Source organism: Schistocerca americana, chromosome 5 (assembly GCF_021461395.2).
Source record: "Schistocerca americana isolate TAMUIC-IGC-003095 chromosome 5, iqSchAmer2.1, whole genome shotgun sequence".
Lineage (NCBI taxonomy): Eukaryota > Metazoa > Arthropoda > Insecta > Orthoptera > Acrididae > Schistocerca > Schistocerca americana.
This window is the reverse complement of record NC_060123.1, coordinates 156,691,087-156,717,062: the sequence shown is the minus strand read 5'-3', so window position 1 is coordinate 156,717,062 and position 25,976 is coordinate 156,691,087. Positions and strand designations below refer to the sequence as shown.

At 39.5% G+C, this 25,976-nt stretch overlaps 1 protein-coding gene across 1 annotated transcript in view; it reads right to left on the bottom strand.

Annotated features, from left to right (window-relative positions):
- Positions 1 to 25,976, bottom strand: part of LOC124615605 (E3 ubiquitin-protein ligase mib1) — a 617,197-nt gene that overhangs the window by 590,436 nt on the left and 785 nt on the right. The window contains exons 3-4 of the mRNA XM_047143599.1: positions 21,652 to 21,823; positions 2,694 to 2,928 (exon numbers count right to left, since the gene is read on the bottom strand). Coding sequence (XP_046999555.1) covers positions 2,694 to 2,928; positions 21,652 to 21,823 — 407 coding nt within the window. The remainder of the gene's footprint in view (positions 1 to 2,693; positions 2,929 to 21,651; positions 21,824 to 25,976) is intronic.

Genomic DNA, 25,976 nt, shown 5'->3' with positions numbered 1-25,976 from the left:
AAGCACTGGTAGATAGGCACAATAAAAAAACACACAAACACACACACAAAATTTCAAGCTTTCGCAACCAACGGTTGCTTTGTCAGGAAAGAGGGAAGGAGAGGGAAAGATGAAAGGATGTGGGTTTTAAGGGAGAGGGTAAGGAGTCATTCCAATCCCAGGAGTGGAAAGACTTACCTAGGGGGAAAAAAGGAAAAGGACAGGTACACACACACACACACACACACACACACACACACACACACAAGCAGACATATTAAAGGCCTTTACAAATGTCTGCTTGTGTGTGTGTGTGTGTGTGTGTGTGTGTGTGTGTGCGCGCGCGCGCGCGCACCAGTGTATACCTGTCCTTCTTTCCCCCTAAGGTAAGTCCTTCCGCTCCCGGGATTGGAATGACTCCTTACCCTCTCCCTTAAAACCCACTTCCTTTCGTCTTCCCCTCTCCTTCCCTCTTTCCTGATGAGGCAACAGTTTGTTGCGAAAGCTTGAATTTTGTGTGTATGTTTGTGTGTGTATCGACCTGCCAGCACTTTCGTTTGGTAAGTCACATCATCTTTGTTTTTAGATATATTATTCAATACTACCTTTGATCAACTGTTCACTTGGAAACATTAAATTATTTTTGCCAGTAATGTATCATTCCTTTTATGGCATTTAAAAATAAAATAAAAAACACTCCTGTATCACTGAAATTAAGTATGTAGAGTGCACCCCATACGTCAACACTGAACTTGAATACAGACAGTGTACTAAGATTATTTAACTGTATTACTACATTTCACTGTTGACTGCAGTTTCAGTGACACAGGCATGGTGTTTTTAACACATCTGTTAGAAACTATACAATACAGTCTAATTAAAATAATTTTATGTCTCCTGATAGCAACTGTCTCATCAAAACTGGTAATGGTTCAAATGGCTCTGAGCACTATGGGACTCAACTGCCGAGGTCATTAGTCCCCCAGAACTTAGAACTAGTTAAACCTAACTAACCTAAGGACATCACAAACATCCATGCCCGAGGCAGGATTCGAACCTGCGACCGTAGCGGTCTTGCGGTTCCAGACTGCAGCGCCTTTAACCGCACGGCCACTTCGGTCGGCAAAACTGGTAATGAATAAAGGTTCATTTCATCAGCAGCTTTTGGTGGTTCTTAAATATGACTTTAATTATTTTAATTAAATGCGATAATGATTGAAGCACAAGAAATGGATTAAAATTTGTGCTGCAGCCAGGACTCAAACCTGGGTCTTCTTGCTTGCTAGGCAGAAATGCTAACCATTATATCACTACAGCACGATGGTTCACATTACTGCACGAACTACCCAAGTTGAATTCCCTCCCCAACATAAACTCCAATTCATATCCTCTGCTTATTTTTCCCTTACATTGTCACTACTGCCAGGGCTCTCCAGCATTTGGAATAGCACCCCAGCATTGGACGTAATGGGAAAGTCTGGTAACATTATGTTTGTGATAACCAATTCAACGTCCCTAATTTGTGGACTCTCAGGAACTGTTTTTAATGCATGAGAATGTGAGACCCCATACTGCTTTATCTCTTACTGAATATCTGGCCAGACAGTCTGTTATTGCCACCCCACATCCGCCATATTCAAGCAACCTCTCACCTTGAGATTTTTTTCTTATTTCCGTAAGTGAAAAGGCAAAATTTTCGAGCTTGCTTGCCAAGATCTTGGCAACTGTGTATACACAGCCAAGGAGACGACTTCGATAGGCACTAGGATCATTACTTGGCAAATGCAATTTTCTATTTTTTTAAAAACCTGTCCTGGAACTTTTGTGACAAAAGTAGTACTTTGGTCATGAGCTGGTACTTAAATATCTAGGTCAGTGTTAAGATTCTGAGACTGTTGGAACTTATGATTATTTGTACTGCTTTTGGTGACAGACTCAGGAGAGATTTAAAGACTTTGACATCTCATGTGGATTGTAGGACTGTGCTGTGAGAGATTAAAATGTATTTTGTAGACACTTTAGTGAAGTTAAAGTGCTGCAAGACTTTGGATTTACACACTAGTTACATAAATAATGGCTCACTGAAATCTGCTGAGTTCCATATATGCAAGCATTTATTGTAATGGTTATATTTCATATGTTTAATTAGTTCTCTATTTATATCTGCTATTTGTTCCATTGTAAGCCCGTTATTCAAAAGTTTCTTCAGTGTGAATGGAAAATAAAAATTTGATTTATTGTATTAAAACATTTTTGGTATTGGCAACGATCAGTGATCTTTCTGGTTTCATTTGTTATATAAACCTGTAAATCTGCAAACCTGCTTTACTTATTGTTTCAAGCACATTATCACTTGTGAAACTTCTTGTATTTTTAACTGTAAAAGCTGTAAGGCAAGGATGTACAAATGTGCACCCCGCCTCCAAAAGTATAGGAACTAACAGGATCATCCGACATCCCTTAATAGACTGCTGGTCACTCTTTTGAAAAAGGGAGACTAAGTAACAAAAATAATTAGGAGGGACCTTACAACATACAATGCAGTCAAAAGTTATCAAGATGCAAAATGAATACTAACAAAATATTAAATTATTCACAAAGATTTTAATACAGTTTATTACTATGTCTGAAAACTACAGCTCAACTGTGAAGAGATGTACCAACTACATATAATTATTAGTTTTCATTTTCATTCATATTAAATCTATGTTTACCATTCCCTCAAATCCGACACGGTACAAATTTTTTGCACCATTGTCCCAAATAACATAGGCTGCAGAGCGAGGACTGGCTGCTGACCAATCTTGTATTTCATTTACTTTTCCTCGTCTGCCATTGCCTCCATCCTGATCTTCCCATTGCCAGTCTACACCACGTACAACTCGTGCTCCTGGAAATATTCCACGTATTCCAACCTTCTTGCTTTTACGTCTTGGTTCCAGCAACACCCTAGAAAACATTAGTAGTAGATTCTTGATTTCTTATGTAATGCAAACTTTTACTTCAGGGAAAGCAGGAGAGGCTTTTCATAAACACAAAAGAAAATGCAAACAATAAAAAATATTGCAATAATCAAGTGATTGGGGCTAGTGGTCAAGGTCATGAAGAATAAAGCTGAAATAACCATGGAGTTCAGTGCTGCATGGGATCAATGGAGTTACAATTCATGTTTTAGATTTTAAAAGTTGAAAGGGTTTCCTCAATCTGACTAGCAAATCTTTGTCCTTCAAATAGAACCCAATATATTAAATTAAATATGCAATGAACCTTTTTACAGTGGTAGTTCCTCAAACAGACATAAGTATATTATTGTTAGGCCACTTAGTAAAATGGATTTAAAACAGCAAAGAACTACTAAACCAATTAACAGGTGTCAGACGTAGCAAATATTTTCAAATCAATTTCAAGAAAATTTAATGATACATATCAGAAGCAAAACATTCTACAGAGCAAAATGGTTTGGATTTCAAAATGGTTAGAGAATTGAACAGGCTATGTCCACACTCTCAGATATGAAAATAGAATCAATAAATCAAGACCCTCTATCACTGGGAATGTCTGTGAGAATAACTACTCCTCCTATAATGTGTCAGAATATTTAGACTCAAGACTGAAAATTTCAGTTAAGACTAATATTCATATTGTAGAGGTTTTAACTTGCCCAGCACCTACACAGCAAATATCCTTCTCTGAAATCAGCAAAATAGCACATATGTTTTGTATGAATTAATAGGTAGAAACAGCAGATGATTGGTGTAAGAGGAAAAGTAGTGGCTCTTTTTCAATGTAATTTCTTTTCTACTCATATTATTAACAGTGTAGGTAGAATACCAAAAATGGTTCAAATGGTTCTGAGGACTATGGGACTTAACATCTGAGGTCATCAGTCCCCTAAAACTTAGAAGTACTTAAACCTAACTAATTTAAGGATATCACACACATCCATGCCCGAGGCAGGATTCGAACCTGCGACCGCAGCAGTCGTGCGGTTCCGGACTGAAGCGCCTAGAACCGCTCGGTCACAGCGGCCGGCTAGAATACCGTGAGTCACAATTGTTTGTAGTATACTTTACTGACGTACCCTGCAGTGGCTGCTTCTGTCTGTTAATGTATAACAATTAGCAACAATCGGTATTGTAGTTTTAAATTTTTGTATCTGTACTGGGAAAGAACCACAGCCCCAAGCTTATAGAAAACACTACAGCTCAAATCATTATAGGTACTGCAAGGTGTCTAAAGCTCGAGATAAGTTCATCTGAAATTTTTACAAAGGATTAATGAGGTTGAGAAAGAACAAATTAAATACAGTTATTGGTGGAGTGTTTATTGCTGTTTGAAGTAGTTAAACTTGCATCAAATTGAAGTAAACGGTGCGTGTGAGTTAGTATGGGTAGAATTTACACTTGACAACCAGAATTAATTAATAAGAGTATACTTTTCATGAGTGGGATTATTACAGAAGCAGAAGAAGACTTCCAGGGATGGAGGATCAAGAATATGTACGGAAAGGGTAACTATCTGAGGAGAAACTAAGAACCCATTGAGAAATTCATAAAAAATGCCAAAGGAGAGATGCTGACAAATGAATATCAAATTGCAAAGAGATGGGAAGAATATTTCAGTGACTTGTTAAACTGTGAAGACCCAACAACAATCTTTGAACTTTCCCCGCCCACAGACAGAAGACCCAGAATACCGAACGCCAACTGTAGAAGAGATCAGGAAGCAGATAAAACACCTTAAAAAGGACAGAAGCCCAAGATAAGACGGCATCCATGCTGAAATAATTCAGGAAGGGGTGAATACCTTGTTGCAAGGATTCACAAATTAATAGAGAACATTTGGAATACTGAAAACATTCCAAAAGACTGGAGGAATGCACTAATCGGTCCCATCCACAAGAAGAATGACTGAATGGCATGTGAAAACTACCATGCTCCACTCAATATTTGTTATAAGATCTTCTCAAACTGTCTTCTAGATCGAATCCAACCATTGGTAGACATCATTATTGGAGAATATCAAGGAGGATTTCATCACAGGAGATCTACCATCGACCAAATCCTTGTCCTACACCAGATCGTAGAAAAAAGGTGGGAATTTGGCCAAGACCCACACATGCTGCTATGATTGCATTCATCGGGAAAGTATGCTGAGATGTCTGGAAGAGTTCGGTTTTGTCAAGAAACTAAGTCTCACGAAGGCCTGCCTGATGGATACCACAGCAAAGGTAAAAATTGGAAATAATGTAACTGAAGTGCTGAAAATAAAAATAGGCTATGGCAGGGCAATGGACTATCACCTGTTCTTTTCAATCTCGTATCAGAGAGGAGGTAATGCAAGAGATGTCATCTAATGAACTCGGAGGAGTCCAGACCGGGGTTGTGAACATCAAGTACCTTAGATATGCCGATGATATAGTGCTACTATCTGGGTCGCAAGAAGAATTAGGGGAAATGGCTGACATTCTGGAAATAACAGTGAGGAAAATTGGACTTAAAATCAATCGTGACAAGACATAATGAAACTCAAGAACCACTTCCACCCTTACAGACAACTGAAGGTGCTTAAGGCGAAGGCAGGGAGTTCAAATATCTGGGCGCAGTATTCAGAGATGAACAATCCAGTTAAATGGAAATACAGGCAAGACTACAGACAGGTAATTGCTGTTACCATGGCCTTAATGCTCTCCCCAAACACAGAAGTTTGTCAAGACATTTCAAAATAAACATCTTCAAAACACTCCTACAGCCAGGAGTAGTATATGGATGTGCCACCTGGAGTACAACCAAGCAAGATCTGAAGAGACTGATAATATTTGAAAGGAAAATCATTCAGAAGATTTTTGGGCCAGCTTACGATAACAAGAGTGAAGAATGGAGGATTCGTCACAATACATAGCTGTATGATATTTAAAGAGCAGAACATTGTGGCTATAATGCCACGACAACTCCAATGGGCAGGCCACGTTGCTCGGAATGCAGGACAACTGATGGTTGAAAACTGTACTCAACACCAAGCCAACCACCAGAAGGCCCATAGGAAGACCTAGAACTCGATTGAGTGAGTGTGTATCCAAAGACCTTCAGAGAGTGGGACTGCTGGAAGGATGGCCAAAAGGAGCTGAAGACAGGCTGAAGTGGAGGCAATCTCTCAAAGCAGCGTGCGGTCCATTGGGTCTGATCGGGTAAAGTAAGGAAGTCTACTTTTACTGAACACTTGACTCAAATGATACAGTTGCTGAACACTTTTAAAAGAAAATTTGAGTCTCACTTCGAATAGGTAACCCAATCATACAATTATAGTTAGTGGTGACTTCATTCTACCTTCAATATGTTGGCAAACATACATGTTTAAAGTTGGTGGTAGGCATAAAACATCATCTGAAATTGCACTGAATGTTTTCTCCAAAAATTATTTTTGACGATCAGTTCAGGAGCCCACTCAAAGTGTAAACAAATGCAAAAACATACTTGACCTCTTAGCAGTAAATAATCCTGAAACAATAGGGAGCATCACAAGGGGTAAAGGGATTAGTGATCACAGGGTGGTTGTAGTGAAACTGGATACCATAACATCCAAAACTACAAAAAAAAAAATGCAAAATATATCTAGTTACAAAAGCACACAAAAATTGGTTCATACATTCCTAAGAGACAGCCTCCACTCCTTCCAAACTAACGATGTAGGCAAAGACCATATGTGGCTCAAATTCAGAGAAATAATTTCTACGGCAATTTGGAGAAATATACCAAATACATTAGTAAGAGACAGTACTGATCCCCCACGGTACACAAAACAGATCAGAAAATTGTTGCAGAAGCAATGAAATAAGTATGCCAAATTTAAAAGAACACAAAATTCACGAGATTGGTACAGTTTTAAAGAAGCTCAAAATCTGGCAGGAAATCCAAAGAGATTCTGGTCATGTGTAAAGAACATCAGTGGCCAGCCTCAATAATAGCTTCACAGTGTGATAGTGATGGTGATGTTATCAACAATAGTGCCACTAATGCAGAGTTATCATACACAGTTTTCAGTAATTCCTTCACCCAAGAAGACAAAGTAAATATTCCAGTATTTGATTCAAGAACAGCTGACAGCACGAGTAACTTATTAAGGTGGCTGAGAAGTAATGCACACACGCTTGTGGAACATGAATAAAATCAATTAGTAAGATTGGGCAAATTGTTAGTTAAAGTTAAATTCTTAAGCTTCAAAATCATTTTTTTCAACATAGTCATTGTTAAGACCAACACATTTTTCCCAATACGTAATAAGTTTTTTCGTTCCATCACTTTAAATCAAACCGTTGATGAGTTTGCAATGTTTATTGTCTGTGGCAGTGATCGGACGTGTGCTGTGTGTTTCATCAACAATTATGGCTTTTTCAGGCTCACAATCATGAAATTTTATTACCCATCAATTCGATCAACAGCACTGTCATCATAAACAGCCTCTAAATGATGATGAACCTCACTAAGAGGCACTTTTTCAGCTGTTAAAAACTCAATAACAGCATGCTGTTATCTCTCGTTGAACAGCACTACAACACATCTCTATCCTTCCACTATTCAAAATATGTAGTATGAATGCAACATGCTCAAACTGTGCTTGTGTATGGAAGGGGAAGTTATATTTTACATGCCACTTGGAGTGTTTCTCAAGGTCATTTAGGTTGCACTCTACAAGCATGTGTGCATTACTTTTCAGCCTACCCTTGCATAAATAGATACCCTTAATGTAGTAAAGCAGCTTAAATCACTTAATAATGCAAGTCCTCCAGTCCAGATAGTATGCTAATACAATAGTTCCATACTTAGCAATCACATGCAACCTCTAGCTTGACAAAAGATCTGTACATAAAGACTGAAAAGTTGCACAGACCACACCAAAACTTAAGAAAGGAAATAGGAGTAATCCACTGAATTACAGGCCCATATCACTTACATCAATTTTCAACAGGAATTTGGAACACATACCGTAACTGAACATTATGAACTATCTCAAACAAAACAATTTAGTCACAAGTAGTCATCACGAATTGAGAAAATATCATTCTTGTGAATCACAACTAGCTCTTTGTTCACATGAAGTAATGAGTGCTATCAACAGGGAATCTCAAATTGATTTCGTATTTCTAATTTTCCAGCAGGTTTTTGAGATCATTCCCCGAAAATTATTTCAAACAGTGTGTCTGCTGGTCGTAGGTTGTGTTCCAAAAATGAACAGCATAGAGACAGAAGTTATGACACTTTCTGCAGGACCTGGCCATCATTTTGCAGGACAATGCTCAAGCACATACAGTGAAGGCTGTTACTGATTCGCTTGACTGATGGGGCTGCTAAGCGCTATACCACCTACTACACTCCCCTGATGTAAGCCCTCGTGAGTTCATCTCAACTTCTAAATTGAAGGAAACACTTCATGGCATTCGCTTCAGAACTGCTACAAATTTGTCAGGCAATAGACCGTGCTGCTCAAACTGTCAACACAACTGGCACTGCTAAGAGCATCCTGCAACTTCCATATTGCTGGCAACAGGCTATACACAATTGCTGGTGACTACTTTGAAGGTCAGTAAAACTTTGAAACATGTATCTATTTTGTACGAGCTGTAAATAAATAGTTGTCACTACTAAAGTTCCAACCCTTGTAAAATCACCATCTATTACTATCATACGCTCAGGGTATTCCCATGTTATTAAGTTTAAGCTTTTCTTTTTTTAAGATTTTGTGACCATCAGGTGACCAATAGACATGCATCTAAGTCCACCAACTACGGTGGCTATTGATCTCACTAGTTCGCAGTTGGATTCGCTTTGGACCTCACTACACCTAATTTTCCCGCTTGTTGGTATACATACTTCCTCTGAAGAAGTCTCAGTTGTTGTTCCAAAATGTGTTATTTGTGATGTCAAAACTTCCCTATGCTCTAGTTTGGATTTCATCAAGTCTCAGATCCTAATATGACATGAGGACTCCTGCTTTCTAATAAGACCCAAGTTCGGCACTTTACTGCACATGCTCTGGCAGTCAACAACTAGTATTTTAAAATTTTTGCTCTCTACATGTTGTAGTACTTGATCTGATGTTGGGAAGAAAGAAAGAAAGAAAAATTATGTGCACATGCTCTGACACCAGAGTTACTGTTGCCAGTGCACTGTGCATACCTGGTCTTTCCAGGGCAACTTTCCAAATCTTCACCCTGTACTGCACACAGCAAGGAATCTGCAGCCAAGCTCATTTCAAGCCCAAAAATGTCTCTAGATGAGACCCTCCACTCGGTTCCAGATCAGAGGGCTGCAACTGTCCTTGTAATGAGGAATCATGTTGCAAACCAACAGCAATGCTGAGATCCCAAAAATGATGCTAACTGTCTACCACATCTACAGGTCTCTGGAAAGAGCAGATAATAGTTTTGGATCTCAGGTGGCAGACTTTGTTTCTTTTGACATCAGCAGTGTCTGCAGTTGACTGCAACCTGTGTTCTCAATTAATACTGAAATTTTCTCTTGCACCAAGTGGATGATTTGTCCCAGAACACACACTGACTGCACAATTCACTTGTTTCTCTTACATGACACTATTTTCTCAAGAAGTCCCATTATGTGCCTTATGTTGGAACTACCTACAATCAACAGCCACTTCTTTCATCTCTGTACATGCCTAGATCTTGACAAAGCGGAAGAGGCAAGGCCTACTTGTTTCACCTCATTATCACAGGAGGCAGTGCCACAAATTTATTTGTCAGGAACTTTGGCTTTGGCTTTTGGCCATCTAACACATGCAACCAACCCTGAAAAACAGTTTTAGATCTGGCACAACTTGCAGCCACCATTGGTAACCACTCTGAGCAAGTCTAGATTGACAGTATGAAGGTGGTCAACAGTGGTTCATGAATATCAGCCAGCCCCTCCATGATAATCCCACAATGGTCACTATATACCTGTGAATCTAAAAGCCAACAAGAGATAGAGGAATTAAGTTCAACACTGAATGTTGCTTGCAGCCAAAGTGAAGTGCACAAAAAATTAAATCAAGCATACCACACAGGTTTGAAAACTGGTCTGAACAACACACAGCATCACAGAGCTTGTCCATAGTTTCCCTAAAACATGTCAGGCAAATCCCAAATTGATCCCTTTGTTGTGTTTCTGGAGATTTCTTTCATAGCTCTTGTTAGATCTTCTAATATACTCTATTTACAGTGACTTCGTAGTTAACAGGTATATCAAATACCCATAAACATATTACATGTCAATCAACAGTGTCTGGAGGATGCCACACACTTGCTACATAAGTCTACATTGTATCTGTGTGCAATAGTAATCTCTATTTGAAATATGCAGTGACCTTATGAAATTATGATGCATCTTGTCTTTTACAGATCTGAATTGCTGTAATGCAAGACACAAATAATAGAGAGGCCACAATTAACAAAATTTGTGGCCATGATAGTGGCGGTAGAAAGAGGTTCTAGGCCAAAAAGGGTGAGAAGGGATGGAAGTGGCGCATCCCTGGACATATGCGGTGGCCACCCCCCCGCCACCCACCCCGTCTCCCAACCAAGTACCACAGGAGATTACTGTTGACAAGGCTGCTGGTAGCATCTTGACGTCTGAAAACTTGATCCTTTAAGTCCAGGACATCGGCTTGGAGGAACAGCACCAATGGTGAAGGTGCCGGCAGCTCGCGTGGATGTGCCAGGGACCTGGCGGTGAAGGACCCGATGGCATCTGGGAAGCCAGCAAAAGAAATGCTGGTGGCAGCAAGGCGTTACGAGAATAGCCCACAGCATGTGGGAGGCAATGGACCACAGAGGAGAGGCCAGAGGCAGCGACCTACACAAGGAGGGGGGGAGGGGGGGGTGAATCTCCCCTGCAGCAGGGATGCCCTGTGAGACCTGGACAGGTGCTGAGGGAGGGCAGCAGCGATGAATCCGTGGCTCTCAGCATGCCACAAAGACGCAGCTGATCGCCATGGCGCACCACCATCCCCTCATTGGTGCAGGCCATACAGAAGCGGCAACAACTGTGGATCGTGGCTGGAATCTTTTTTAGTCAGCAGCCAAACCCCCAAGACCAGACTGTACAGCCAGGAGCAAACTGTGATGAGGGCTGCACCGATGGCTGCTGGTGGGGCAGCATGAACAGATGTAGGAGGATGCGTAGCTAGTGACGAAGGAGCGTCTTGGCTGGACTCCAATCCCTCGCTGCTTGCTGACATAAACCTGCAGGAACTCAAGAAGCATGTCAAGGCATAGTGTCCGGAGCAGTCCGCAACATACTTCTTCATTTGAGCCTTGACCATGCCAATAATATGTTCTGCCGCATCATTACACTGGGGGTGGAAAAGAGGAGCAGTCACATAGCAAATGCATTGACGGCCACAGAAACTGTTGAAGGACTGAGATACAAACAAACAACAAAGGAGGCAGTATCAGTGGATTAAAGACAGTGACCAGGCCTAATACTCCAAGCAACTTGTGAGGACAAAGAGTCCCCAAATAAATACAGATAAAGACAAAATATTAACTTTTTTACAAATCAATATCTGTTGCATTAGAAATAAGATTTTAGAATTAGAACATCTTTTTAATGATTTGGTTGTAGATGTTATATGTATATCTGAACACGAGCTAACAATTGAGCAAGTAGACGTATTTGTCCCTCAGGGGTATGTTGTGGCCGATATCATATGTAGAAAGCAGAGAAAGAATGGTGGTGCAGGTACCGTATTTACTCGAATCTAAGCCGCACTCGAATCTAAGCCGCACCTGAAAAATGAGACTTGAAATCAAGGAAAAAAAAAATTTCCCGAATCTAAGCTGCACCTAAAATTTGAGACTTGAAATTCAAGGGGAGAGAAAAGTTTTAGACCACACCTCCACATCGAAACAAAGTTGCTCGATTGTAATATGAGACAAAATTTGGGTCGAATGAATGACAATACAGCTACAGTCATTTGGTTCGAGTCGTAAGCTTAGCAGTTAAGCTTTACCAGGTAGTCATTGATATGTGTCAGGCGCTTCGTCCGTATTTATACGGGTACCCTTCCTTTTTCACGTGCTTCGTCTGGTTTGAATTGATTGCTTATTTTTCTTTGATCTGATAAGCGCCATTCTCTTTGTTATAGGTGTTTACGTCACTCTAATGCATTACTGTAATGTGTCATGCACTGTTTGTCGCATTCTGCCGGCCTGTCGCCGCTCGCGGCATGGCTTGCTTTTGTGCGCGCTACCGCCGCTTTTTAAAAAAAAAAAAAGGAATCGTGTCACTAGCGAAACAATGGAAGAAACTGCTATTTGTTGTTACTTACATTGCTGCTTTCTTTGATAATGATCAACAAGAACCAAATAATATACTGCGTATGATAGAATTCTGAATGAGATTTTAGCGAAAATTTTTCTCCGTTTGAAAATCTTTGCAGACGCCGCTTTAGTACACAACATTCTGTACAGAAATTAGAGCCATTTTAGATTCAAAAATCTAGTCAATCTCCGTGCTTCATTTCTGACTGTATCACTATTAGGCATAAGAATAATATGAATATAAACATGACATGATATGTATATTCTTCCGCGTTTGCTCTTGTCTCACTCTAGTTTCGTAGTTTATTATGCAGAAACGATTTAAATGAGACAGCAGCAAACACGATACAATACATGGCAAAATGTTTATATCTGTATTATTCTTATGGTGAAGAGAATACTGCATGTGATTCACAGTTCATAAAAGTTCCTATTAGCAACCATCTCTTCTCACAGGTAGGAAAAAATTCAGAACGTAGAGTTGGCCATATTGTCAAATATCCCAAACAGTCTTGCCAGTCGGATTTTCGTAGTACATTGAAATGTTGCTACATTCGAAGATGAACAATACGGAATTTGTATTTACTTTGTTGGATAATGTATGAAAATGCAGTTGTCGAAACTCGGGGTGGAGAAAAAAAGCTCGTCTTCCACCTTTTTTTAAATTTATTTACTGACGCAGAGGTTTTGGCGCCAGCATTTATCTTTGTGCCTGCAAAGCATGCCTGTGTAGTGCTACATATATTCGTGGGCAAAAGTTAGTTGTGGCGGCACCTACCAACATTTTTCAGAACTTCCGCTTGCTTTGCACTCAATTCTAAGCCGCAGGAGGTTTTTGGATTACAAAAAACCGGAAAAAAGTGCGGCTTAGATTCGAATAAATACGGTATTTTTGTAAGAGAAGGAGTGAAATTTTCTAAAATTGATGTAACAACTCATAGCTCAGAATTACATGCAGAGCTCAGCTGTGTTAAGCCGCTGGATGAAAACATAATAGTAGTTAGCCTATACAGATCCCCAGATGGTGATGTTTCCCTATTTATTTTGAAATTTGAATTATCAATTTAAAAAAATTGAAATTTAAGACAAGAATTGCTGTCTGTGGAGATTTCAACATTGAAATGGCTAACACAGACAAACAAGTCACAAAAATATTTTTGAAAGTACTAAGATCATTAAACTTATAGTGTACAAATAAGTGTTCTGCTCGTATGGATGCATGCTTGGACAACATTATAGTTAATTTCATTGAGGAATATTTTAGAGTCACAATTGTAGGAGGACACTTTGCAGATCATGATCCTTTGCTCCTTACACTTTATAAGAGACAGCCAATTAAAACTACCGAACCTAACTCTGTGCTGGTGAGAGGACAAAAAGAGGAGTACATAACATTGTTTATTGATAAGTTAAGGAAGGAAAAGTGGGACTGGGTATACAAATGTCAACCAGGGAAATTGGGAACAGAAATAGCCTTTGGTAACTTTTTTTGAGAAATTTATAGAACTATGGAATTCTTGCTCTCCATTAACAAAAGCTAGAGCTACAAGGAAACCTAAAAATAAAATGCACACAATACACCAGATTTACAAGCACATCTGTATTCATAGGACTGAGCAGAGAGAGAGAATTTATAACTCATATATAACACTTAATATGCTCACCATTAGCCAGTATTTTCAATAAATGCTTAGAAATTGAAGTTTTTCCTGAAACACTCAAGTTTTCTAAAGTCATCCCAGTTCATAAAAAGGGAAAAAGATATGAGACACTTATGCACAACCAGCTAAATACCTTCTTTGAAGATAATGGCTTACTTTGTAACTTTCAGTTTGGATTTCGCAAGGGAAAAAACACAACTGCTGCTGTTTTAGAAATCATTGATCGAACATTATCTGCTATTGAAAACAAAAACAAAGTATCACTTGTATTATGTGACTTAAGCAAGGCATTTGATTGCATTCCTGTTGACATCCTACTAAAGAAATTGGAATACAATGGGTTGCAAAAGCACACTTTAGCCATCATCACTTCTTACTTGAACAACAGGAAGCAATTCGTTTCAGTTAGGAATATGCATTCTTCTTTGCTCGAGATAGACACAGGTGTTCCCCAAGGATCTATCCTAGGACCCTTCTTTTTCATTGTTGCAAACAATGACCTGCCTTACAACATACCACATCCTGTCATATGTTACACAGATGATACTACACTGTTTACCTCTCATAAGAACATCTCTGAGCTCAAGCAGCCATGCCGCAAGTTTCAGGGTAATCTGGGTCGCAGGAAATAGTGGCACAACCTAACCCATCCAAAACAAAAGAGATGAGAACTCAGAACATAGGAAATCTAAGTGCAGGTAGGAACCTGATTTGAAACGAAGTGCACTGTATCCGAAATGGAAAAACCAAAAGCACTGAAAGAATCCACACCAAACATATTATTAATGCTAGTATTGTAGTGATTCGAGAATTTCTGTGTAAATTCTAGAACCACTCAGCCTTCTACTGCCTCAAACACACAACATTCTGGATATGAGTGTGGGATGGTAGGATCCTACCTACTGCGCGTCACAAGTCTGTGTGTGCAGGTTTAAAATCAGTCACGGGAAAAAAGTAGATATGGCGGTTGGATAGCACCGACAAATAATGAAAAGAAAAAAAAAAAAAAAAAAAAAAAAAAAAGGAAATAAAGAAAAGAGAAAGAGTCCCCACAATTCCTAAATATTAGTAAAGCTGACTAAAAAACCACGAGAAAATGCTTATGTCTTAAGTAAAAGTAAAATAAAAAAAAGAGCAGAGGAATAGTAAGCGAAAGATTATTCAAAAGAGGACAGAGAATTGTTATGGAAAGGAAAGATACATATATAAACATATGTAAGAAATGTATACTGTTAAGATATGAAATTTTATTATGAGTGATATCGTTTGCATAATGATTATTTATAAAATATCCTGTGTTCAATCTGAGGGGGGGGATATATAGTGATTTGAAAATTTCTGTGTAAATTCTAGAAGCACTCAGCCTTCTACTGACTCGAACACATGATATTCTGGATATGAGTGCGGGATGGTAGAGCCCTACCTACTGCACATCACGTATTTGTATGTGCAAGTTTAAAATCAGTCGCAGGAAGAAAGTAGACGAGGCAGGCAGACGGCACCTGTCATGCAATCCATAGACATTTTAGTGAGTGTGTAAGGAAGAACCATGGAGTTTATATGAAGCTCTGTGCTTATAGTGTCAGTGACTGTTGTTATTAAAACATGAACCGTTGAAAAAGTACTCTTGCAGACTCTTGACGCAACCTTGTTAGAGGCAAGACTCATTTTATGATTCATGTCAGGAAAGGTCATGGCGTCTAAGCCAACTTTCTTGTAACTGTAACTCAATTTGTTTCTAATGTCCGACTATACGAGAGATGTCAAATACATGGAGGTCAAATACATTGTTAGTCGACGAAAAGTAAAGTTTGTATGTCTACTTATTTCATAAGTAGAAAGAGTCTATAAATTCCTGTACCTTGTGTTATTCAGCGGAGAAGAAGTCAAGAGGATTTCTAGCAGCCAGCAATTCAGTAAAGAAGAGTCACCTCGTAAAGAAGTGGAAGGTGGTTTGGGGGAATAAGCCATTATAACCAAGAACCACACTCACACTTTAAGTCATCGGAACATTACGTTCTAACGTTCCGATGACTTGTAGTGCTTCAAGAATTTCTGCTGAAATTCCAGAACCACTCATCCTTCCACTGTCTCGAACACATGATATTTTAAGAATAAGTGTGAGAGAACATACATACTGTGTAACACATGTTTGTGTGGGCAGGCTGGAAAGGCGTCATGAGCGCAAGGTAGACAAGACAGTCGAACGGCGTCAACAAGTGTTTGCCGCTCGCACCACGGAAACCGTATCAGAAGAACAAGAAGTGTTTATGTATCTTATGGTGTTTTATATTGTTGTCTATTGTAATGAGAAAAAAGAAAAACAGTTGAAACATTGTTAACTATACTTCATGTCTTAGCTCTGAACGAAGCAAGACATAGTTCATGTTAATAAATTACGAGTGCTTCTTAAACCAACTCACATATGAATGTTAATTAAAAATGTTTCTAAAGCTCGAAATATGAGTGAAATACGAGAAGATGGAGATATTTATATGTGGAATGTGAGAATGTTATTCTGCATAGTCCAAAACATCATTAATTGGTGAAAACATAAAGTTTGTATTTTACTCCACACGTCTTATCGTGACACATCGTTAGAATGTGGTGATCAGCGAAAAGGACTCAAAAACATGGGAATTTTGAGAGGAAATCGAAGTAGAAGATATAATGTGTTGCCATAGCGACCAGGCATAACAAGACAAGAGAACTGTTTCATGGAATTGGATTCAGCCTAAAAGTTCAAATGGTAAAAATTAACAAATGCAATAAAAGAGAAGACGTAAGAAAGATATAACATTAAAAGAAGAGAGAGAAGATTCTGACGTATTAGATTAAGAAGAAATATGACCAGAATAATTCATCAAAGAAGGGGAGTAAGCAGCTGTCACACACATCGTGGGGACATAGACGTAGAAACCAGCCTAAGTCCGACGACACCGGCACCAGTCACTGATCACCGGTGCTGATTCCAGATATGCTCACCGACGCTGAAACCAACATTTGACGTCGCCCTGTCAGCGCTGTTCACCGGTGTTGCTTACACATCCGCTCACCAACACAGCTAGAACTCTATGCCCGGCGAGCGCAAAACAATAATTGTTTTAGTGTAAAGTTAAAGAAACTGTTGAATAACAGACAGTTAGTATAGTTATTATACTCAGTGTAGAATTTTTTTGGATGATTACTAGATATAAAGGTAAGAAGAATATGGATAATACTCAGAAAAGTGGGAAACTTCAGAACCAGCCATGGCTATGACAGTGAGTAAAGAAATGCCAGACTGGTCTGAATTAGTGAATTTGATCAAAACTTTAAGTGATAGAATAGATGACCAAAGGGTAGATTCAGTAGCTTTAAGATAGGAACTAACTGCTCAAAATACTTCATTAAGAAAAGAACTAAATACAACTATAACTGCTCAAAGTCTTAAATTAGACTCAGTAAACACTCAATTAAATGATAAAATAGATGACCAGGGTGCTTCTTTGAGAAATGAAATACATGCAACTTTATGTGGAAAACTGGATGCACAGAGTGCTAATTTAAGTAAAGAAATAGACACAGTGAATAGTCAATTAAGTAATAAATTGGATGTTCAGAATAAAATTTTAGGATTGTTAAGTGCTAAGGTATATGCACAAAGTAAAGACTTCAGTAATTTATGTGAAGGGATGAGAAATTTGAAGACGGAATTTGACGCAGCTACTACAGTAGAGAATTTTAAAATAGATTTGAAAGAGGAATTCACTAGTTCGTTAAGCAGTCATGTAAACCAACTATTCACTGACTTTAGTCAAACACAGAGTAACCAATTTCAGGACTTAGCAAAAAAGTAAGAATGTGACATTGAAGATAAATATAATAATGTAGAAGCTGAACTTGGTGAAAAATTAGGATCATTTCAAAGTGTATTTAATGTTACGTTTCATGCTGTAAAACATAGATTACACACCTTAAAAGAGTGTGTTGAGAAGCAGGAGAAGTTATTACCAATAGTCCAATCGCAAATTGCAGGCGTCAATACTCAAGTAGATAACCTGGAATTAAACTTTAAAGAGAAACTAGCAACTTCAGATATGATCAATATAAGTAGCCTGGAGGAACAGGTAGAAGAAATGATAGACCGAAAAGTGGCTGTGAGAGTAACCTCTGGAAACATTTTGACTATTGCTTCTTCCAAACTTAATAATACCAGCAAAGTTACAGGCGACTTGCGGAAAGGATTCAAAATTCATCTAGGATAGAGTGGAAAACAGAATAACTTTATCTTATGTTGTGTTATCTAGTAAAGTGGTGATTGTTTTGCCGTGGGGAGACTTTCACACAAAATTTAACAAGAAGGTTAAGATTGGATCCATGGGATCCAGCCGGAGTCACATCTGTCCCCCAGGGACATTAACGTTCTGAGTTAACGGAGGGAATGACAACCGTCAGATCCCGAGTTGATTTCAGTGTTTCTTCATCAATTTCTTCATCATCTGCAGAGCTAGTTGGCATATAAACTTGTACTACTGTAGTAGGCATTGGCTTCGTGTCTATCTTAGCCACAATAATGCGTTTACTATGCTGTTTGTAGTAGCTTACCTGCACTCCTATTTTTTTATTCATTATTAAACCTACTCCTGCATTACCCCTATTTGATTTTGTATTTATAACCCTGTATTCACCTGACCAAAAATCTTGTTCCTCCTGCCACCGAACTTCACTAATTCCCACTATATCTAACTTTAACCTATCCATTTCCCTTTTTAAATTTTCTAACCTACCTGCCCGATTAAGGGATCTGACATTCCACGCTCCGATCCGTAGAAAGCCAGTTTTCTTTCTCCTGATAACGACGTCCTCTTGAGTAGTCCCCGCCCGGAGATCCGAATGGGGGACTATTTTACTTCCGGAATATTTTACCCAAGAGGATGCCATCACCATTTAACCATACAGTAAAGCTGCATGCCCTTGGGAAAAATTACGGCTGTAGTTTCCCCTTGCTTTCAGCCGTTCACAGTACCAGCACAGCAAGGCCGTTTTGGTTAGTGTTGCAAGGCCAGATCAGTCAATCATCCAGACTGTTGCCCCTGCAACTACCGAAAAGGCTGTTGCCCCTCTTCAGGAACCACACGTTTGTCTGGCCCCTCAACAGATACCCCTCTGTTCTGGTTGCACCTACGGTACGGCCACCTGTATCGCTAAGGCACGCAAGCCTCCCCACCGATGGCAAGGTCCTTGGTTGATGGGGGTAGGTCTTGAAAGGTACCTCATGAAACTGGTGTATTAAATATACGGGTGAGTACAGTAGCTACATCAAAACACGGTTTTACTGAAAAGCTTTGCTTTCAACAGTTAGCTGTTTTTCTGCTTTCCCTGTAAGAAGCTGGATTTACCTAACAATGAGTAAATGCTTATGCCATTGTTGTAAATACTACAAAGACTTTTCTTTGAGCTGAGTGTACAGAGTTTCTTATTTCCATTTAGAAAGCGGCTGTTAAAGAGGTCTGCTATATGTTTGGTGTGATGGATGATTTGGTCATTATATAAAATAACTAAATCAGCTTGACCCAGACAGGCTTTCCTATTTCCCTTCTAATGACCCTCCATATTGTTTCTATTTTATTTATAGGATTACCGAGAAGGCATGCAAACTTTCTTATTTTTCTTACAAATTTTCTCAATAACGTGAAATACCTTCTACAATACAAAATCAGTTGCACATTCGTGCTTATCCTGACCATTTTTATAATCCTCTCTTTATGCTACACAATACTTTAATGCCTTTTGTTATCCGTGATCTCTCTGATAGATCACTAGTGCCAATGTTCATAGTTGGTTTCACAACCTTTATGACCTGGAACCACGAGTTTTCCAAAAACTGTCACTCTACAGTCTTCCTTTGTCTGTTATATAGCAGCAAAACATTCTGTTCCTATCTGGTTTTATTTTCAATCTAGCTACAATCTTCTTTCAACCAGTCTACTGCACCCTTTTCATCTACTGCTGTATTAGACTCTTCATCTCCTGCTTCAGGTAACAGGTCACATTTATTATCCAGCCAGACACTGAAAAAACTCTGCGAATTGGCCTCGGTTTGTCCACTAGCTGCTACCTTTTCCAATGTCCTAGTCTTTTTTTCCTCTTGTAATTACCTTAATTCAAATTTTGTGTCCACAAGTTCTGCCTGAAGAGATCATATCCTAGCCTCCATTTCAGTTATTTTTCTGTGTCTGCAACAAAGCCTAAAAATCTGCTGATGAGCATCTTTAGGTACTATGCCAAAGCATTTGCACATATTAAACTTGAATTTCCAGTTGCCACAAAACACCCCCTCACTAACTAGTGGTGGCATCCACATATATCACACAGGGCAGTTTAGCTATTAAGAGATACTACTGTTAAAGAAATTACAAAATGTAATTTGAACTAAAAAAACAGACACAGCACAAACAAACTCACTGTTTTCAAGTCTACCAGTAAGCAACTGACTTTTTACTTAATCCAAACTGCAATACTAATTTGGATGCCCTTTTTTACAAAGAGAGTCACAGAAAAATTATGCCAACATACATTACCAATCAAAGAATGGCATGCTGTACTCCAGTATTAATTAAATTAGCACAGATAAACCTTCAACAATAACTACTTAAGAATACATTCAAAGGGCTTCACTCTTGAATCTGTATAGTAACTGAAACAAAATAAATTAAGTTTTACTTCCTCCAATGAAAGGTGGTGTAGTTCGTCTTCAGTCAGACAGTATGGTGTGGCCTTTAACACACTGTTCCAACCAAAATAATACCTCAACAAACAGAAATTTCTCCTAGGTAAGCAATTACAAGACAAATTAACCATTTAACACTTACATCTAACTTTGCAGTTGCATATCACACATATATTTTTAGAACCGGAAAAAACCTATAAAAATCACTTTTTTAAATAAGCATTTTACAATTAAATAAACTAATGTTATGAATTAGTTTCAGTGTACTTATTTGAGACCTGCTGTTGCAGAACATGATGTGAGTACACAAAGAATACTGATATGTCAACAACAAAATCATTGGAAACAAAACTAGGTGGACAATAATGAGAGATAAATGGGCCTCGGTCATTCGAAAAAGCCACCCTGGCTTTTGACAGAAATTATAGCTCTACAATCAGGCCCAAAGACCCACACCATGCTGGCTGACTGCTGTGTCACCCTCTACCATATGGTACCACTCAGATGGAGTATGGAAAGGCATAGGTTCAGTAAACCGCTATCAGCTTTCCAGCTCTCATAGCTATTACCTTACTTTCAACTAGCTCCTCAATTCACCTCAAGAGACTGAGCGCCTCCGTCCAGGTCCTCCCATCAAGGAAAAATTCCTAACAGTATTGGAAATTTAATCTGGTTCCTCAACATGGCAGTCATATGCAATGATTGCTAATTGCAGAAATATTTGATGTTACTGAGCTCTTTGGTGAAGAAGCACTGATATAAAGTTAATTTAAAGTTGGAGCATTAAATCCACAGTTTTGCAATTATTTATTTCATCTAAAGTGTTTTTCAGTGAATATTTCAGTTTCACAGGGAAAACAGAAAGTAACCATACATACAGACTGCAGTTAATGTGTAAGTAATAAATACACAAATAATTTTAACATCAAAGTTAATTTATTATAACAGTTTTCTGAAGTGGATAACAACAGCTACAATATACTTACCTCTCACTTCCTGGAGTTGTGATCCGATTAAAGCGATGGCGTAGGTGGTGTTTATCCCCATGATAACATATTGAGCACAAATCATAGTTACCACACTCCGCACATTTCCAACGAATTCCAAAAATTGGCTGTTGGCGGCAAGTATCACACATGGTACCGTCATGTTTTACACCTTTAAATGAATAGTATTTTTATTAAAAGATGTTATCAGTAATTACTCAATGAGATCTACCTGAAGATGGGTCACTGCAAGCACTCGATTCCACCCGTCTGCTTTGACCTATTAAGTAATGGTGTTGCAATGTGTGATGTCACTAGGATACACTGTTTTTGAGTTGGTTCACATTTGTATATGTTGCGCTGTTGAATCTGATGGCACCCTTTGGTGGTGGATGATGACATGTTAAGTTTAAAGTGTGGTATTGAGTTCATTTGAATCTTGGTTATCATTGTGGTAGCATGGGTTTATTTGTGCCTGTAACATAGATTTGGAAGTGTTTGTTTTGTTTTCAGTGAGTTGTCACAAGATATTTTCTGTTATGTTTATGTGTTTGGCATATTTGTTAGGTGTGATTAATTTGGTGTTTGTCATCGTGTGTGTGCACGGGCGCCAGCTTTGATCAACATAGATGATTTTCGCTAGAGGCTTTTGTCGGTAAATAACTTTTGTCTTGGTTTTATTATACACTAATTGTGATTTTGTGTGTGTTTAAGTTGTGTTTTAATTGATCTAGCAAGTTATGTATGTGTGCAAAGTTTGTGATTGTGCTTTTTTAATTTGTGATTTACCAGAAGATACCAAGGGCTGCGTTTGAGCTTTTTAAGTCATGTGAAACGTCCAATTCCACTTTTCAGAGTTGTAGGCATTGGCTTTTTGTTACAAAGGGCTTCATTTGAGCTATACAGGTCAAGTGAAATGTCAAAGTCCACTCTTCAGAATTGCAGATGTTGGTCTTTTGGGATCAGGGGCTTTCTTGAGCTATACAGGTAGAGTGAAGTATACGATTCCTACTGGTTTTGTGGCTGTAGCGTTATGTCGAAATTGAGAATTTTTTTTTAATAATATTTGTTTTGGGATGATGTGGTGTTTTGTATTGTTACATACACTCCTGGAAATTGAAATAAGAACACCGTGAATTCATTGTCCCAGGAAGGGGAAACTTTATTGACACATTCCTGGGGTCAGACACATCACATGATCACACTGACAGAACCACAGGCACATAGACACAGGCAACAGAGCATGCACAATGTCGGCACTAGTACAGTGTATATCCACCTTTCGCAGCAATGCAGGCTGCTATTCTCCCATGGAGACGATCGTAGAGATGCTGGATGTAGTCCTGTGGAACGGCTTGCCATGCCATTTCCACCTGGCGCCTCAGTTGGACCAGCGTTCATCCTGGACGTGCAGACCGCATGGGACGACGCTTCATCCAGTCCCAAACATGCTCAATGGGGGACAGATTCGGAGATCTTGCTGGCCAGGGTAGTTGACTTACACCTTCTAGAGCACGTTGGGTGGCACGGGATACATTCGGACGTGCACTGTCCTGTTGGAACAGCAAGTTCCCTTGCCGGTCTAGGAATGGTAGAACGATGGGTTCGATGACGGTTTGGATGTACCGTGCACTATTCAGTGTCCCCTCGACGATCACCCGTGGTGTACGGCCAGTGTAGGAGATCGCTCCCCACACCATGATGCCGGGTGTTGGCCCTGTGTGCCTCGGTCGTATGCAGTCCTGATTGTGGCGCTCACCTGCACGGCGCCAAACACGCATACGACCATCATTGGCACCAAGGCAGAAGCGACTCTCATCGCTGAAGACGACACGTCTCCATTCGTCCCTCCATTCACGCCTGTCGCGACACCACTGGAGGCGGGCTGCACGATGTTGGGGCGTGAGCGGAAGACGGCCTAACGGTGTGCGGGATCGTAGCCCAGCTTCATGGAGACGGTTGCGAATGGTCCTCGCCGATACCCCAGGAGCAACAGTGTCCCTAATTTGCTGGCAAGTGGCGGTGCGGTCCCCTACGGCACTGCGTAGGATCCTACGGTCTTGGCGTGCATCCGTGCGTCGCTGCGGTCCGGCCCCAGGTCGACGGGCACGTGCACCTTCCGCCGACCACTGGCGACAACATCGATGTACTGTGGAGACCTCACACCCCACGTGTTGAGCAATTCGGCGGTACGTCCACCCGGCCTCCCGCATGCCCACTATACGCCCTCGCTCAAAGTCCGTCAACTGCACATACGGTTCACGTCCACGCTGTCGCGGCATGCTACCAGTGTTAAAGACTGCGATGGAGCTCCGTATGCCACGGCAAACTGGCTGACACTGACGGCGGCGGTGCACAAATGCTGCGCAGCTAGCGCCATTCGACGGCCAACACCGCGGTTCCTGGTGTGTCCGCTGTGCCGTGCGTGTGATCATTGCTTGTACAGCCCTCTCGCAGTGTCCGGAGCAAGTATGGTGGGTCTGAAACACCGGTGTCAATGTGTTCTTTTTTCCATTTCCAGGAGTGTATTTAGCTTGTGCCCACTCTAAACCCCCTATTTCCCGCAGTTGTCCCATTAGTTTCATTTTATTTTTGGAGTGAGTTGTCCTTGTGTCATTTTACTTTTGCTCATGTTTGTTGTATGTGTATGTAGTGATGACATCATCACCATTTTGTATATGCTGGAAGTAGGTGTTTCCACTCTACTGAAGACGTCAAAAGTCAAAGCATGCAGGTTGACTCAGATTGCTTCCCTAATGCCCTGAACATTAATTAAAATGACAAATCTATGATTAAGAGAGCCATTTAGTGAAGTTATGTTATAGTTGCAAAAAATATATGTTCATAGCATGATTTTATACTGAATAAATCAGATGACAATATCAAGTAGTAGGTATTAAGTTCCCTCATTTCCTATTGGGAGAAGGGGGGGGGGGGAGTATAGGATCCAGTGAATTGATGCAACAGATCAAGAAACAGAAGGTAAATGTACATCTGGTTATAAGAAAGAATGTGCAGCACAGAATAGGGGGGGAAAAAAACTCTTAGAAGTAAAAATCCTACAATGTCAAAAATAAACACCTGTATAAAACCACTTCATATGTGAAGAACAGTAAACTGGAGGAAAATTGGATCAATAGAATATAAATTAGATAAGAAAGGGAGGGAGAGAGGAGGGGGGAGAGGGGGAGGGGGAGAGGCAGGGAGAGGGGGGAGAGGGGGAGGGAGGGAGAGTGAGAGAATTCAACAGTTATAGTTGATAACAATAAAATAATAAATTTATTAATGAAGAAAGAAAGTATAATGTGCAGTAGAAAGATCACTTATGTACTTGTTTACTGTCACTGGGCAAACTGTGAGCAATAAAGAAAAAAATAAATGTAAACATAACTTACAAAGTTTGCAGGAGAGCTACTGTGAAGTGTTGGTTGAGAGTTGGGCCAGTACAGCAATAAGTGTTTCCGACAGATTTTTAATGTTGGCCTGATGCAGAATTTTAATAAATTTCTTTATGTATTCAACTGTCTTTGACATCAAGCATTTTGCCCAAAATTTTAAAGTAACAAAAAGTAAAGAACACAAAATAGCTGTTAGTATTTTTTATTTCTTTTCATTTAATATTACACCAGAAAACCCCCAACCATTTAGCCAATTAGGTGGAGAACACATTAACCTGAAACCTAAAGAGAAATTACGGCTGCTTGACAATTCCTTAAGTGGGCCTGTAAATCATCATATAGAAAATATAAAATATTAATGTAAAAGAAAATCAATCATGTAAATGGTCATAATATTGCCATATTTTTCACTGAGACAATGCACTGCATTTGTAATCTAACTGATATATTCCACAATGTAACAAGAGATAGGAGATACGATTCATGTAACAAGTAAATAAATAACTTTGATAACTAACTTTCCCTACAAGGTGGGGACTGGGTGTTTGTGTTGTCATCATCATTTCATTATCATCATCATTTGTGACAGTGGCAAGATTGGACTGTGAAAAAAATTGGACTGCATAAAAATTTGGACTTTGTATGTGCTCTGATGACCACCCAGTTGAACGCCCTACAAACCAAACGTAATCACCATTCCAACATTATACATGTAAATGATATCCATGCTACATTAAATGCTTCAGCAATTTTGATGGCATGTATCAGGTACATAGAAATCTTTCATTCACAATAAATGGGACTGATGCTGGCTCTGAGCACTATGGGACTTAACATCTATGGTCATTAGTGGGACTGATGCAAGGACATAGGAAACCAAATTACATTTCTTACAGTTATGACTATGTATTACACCCTCTGCATGTC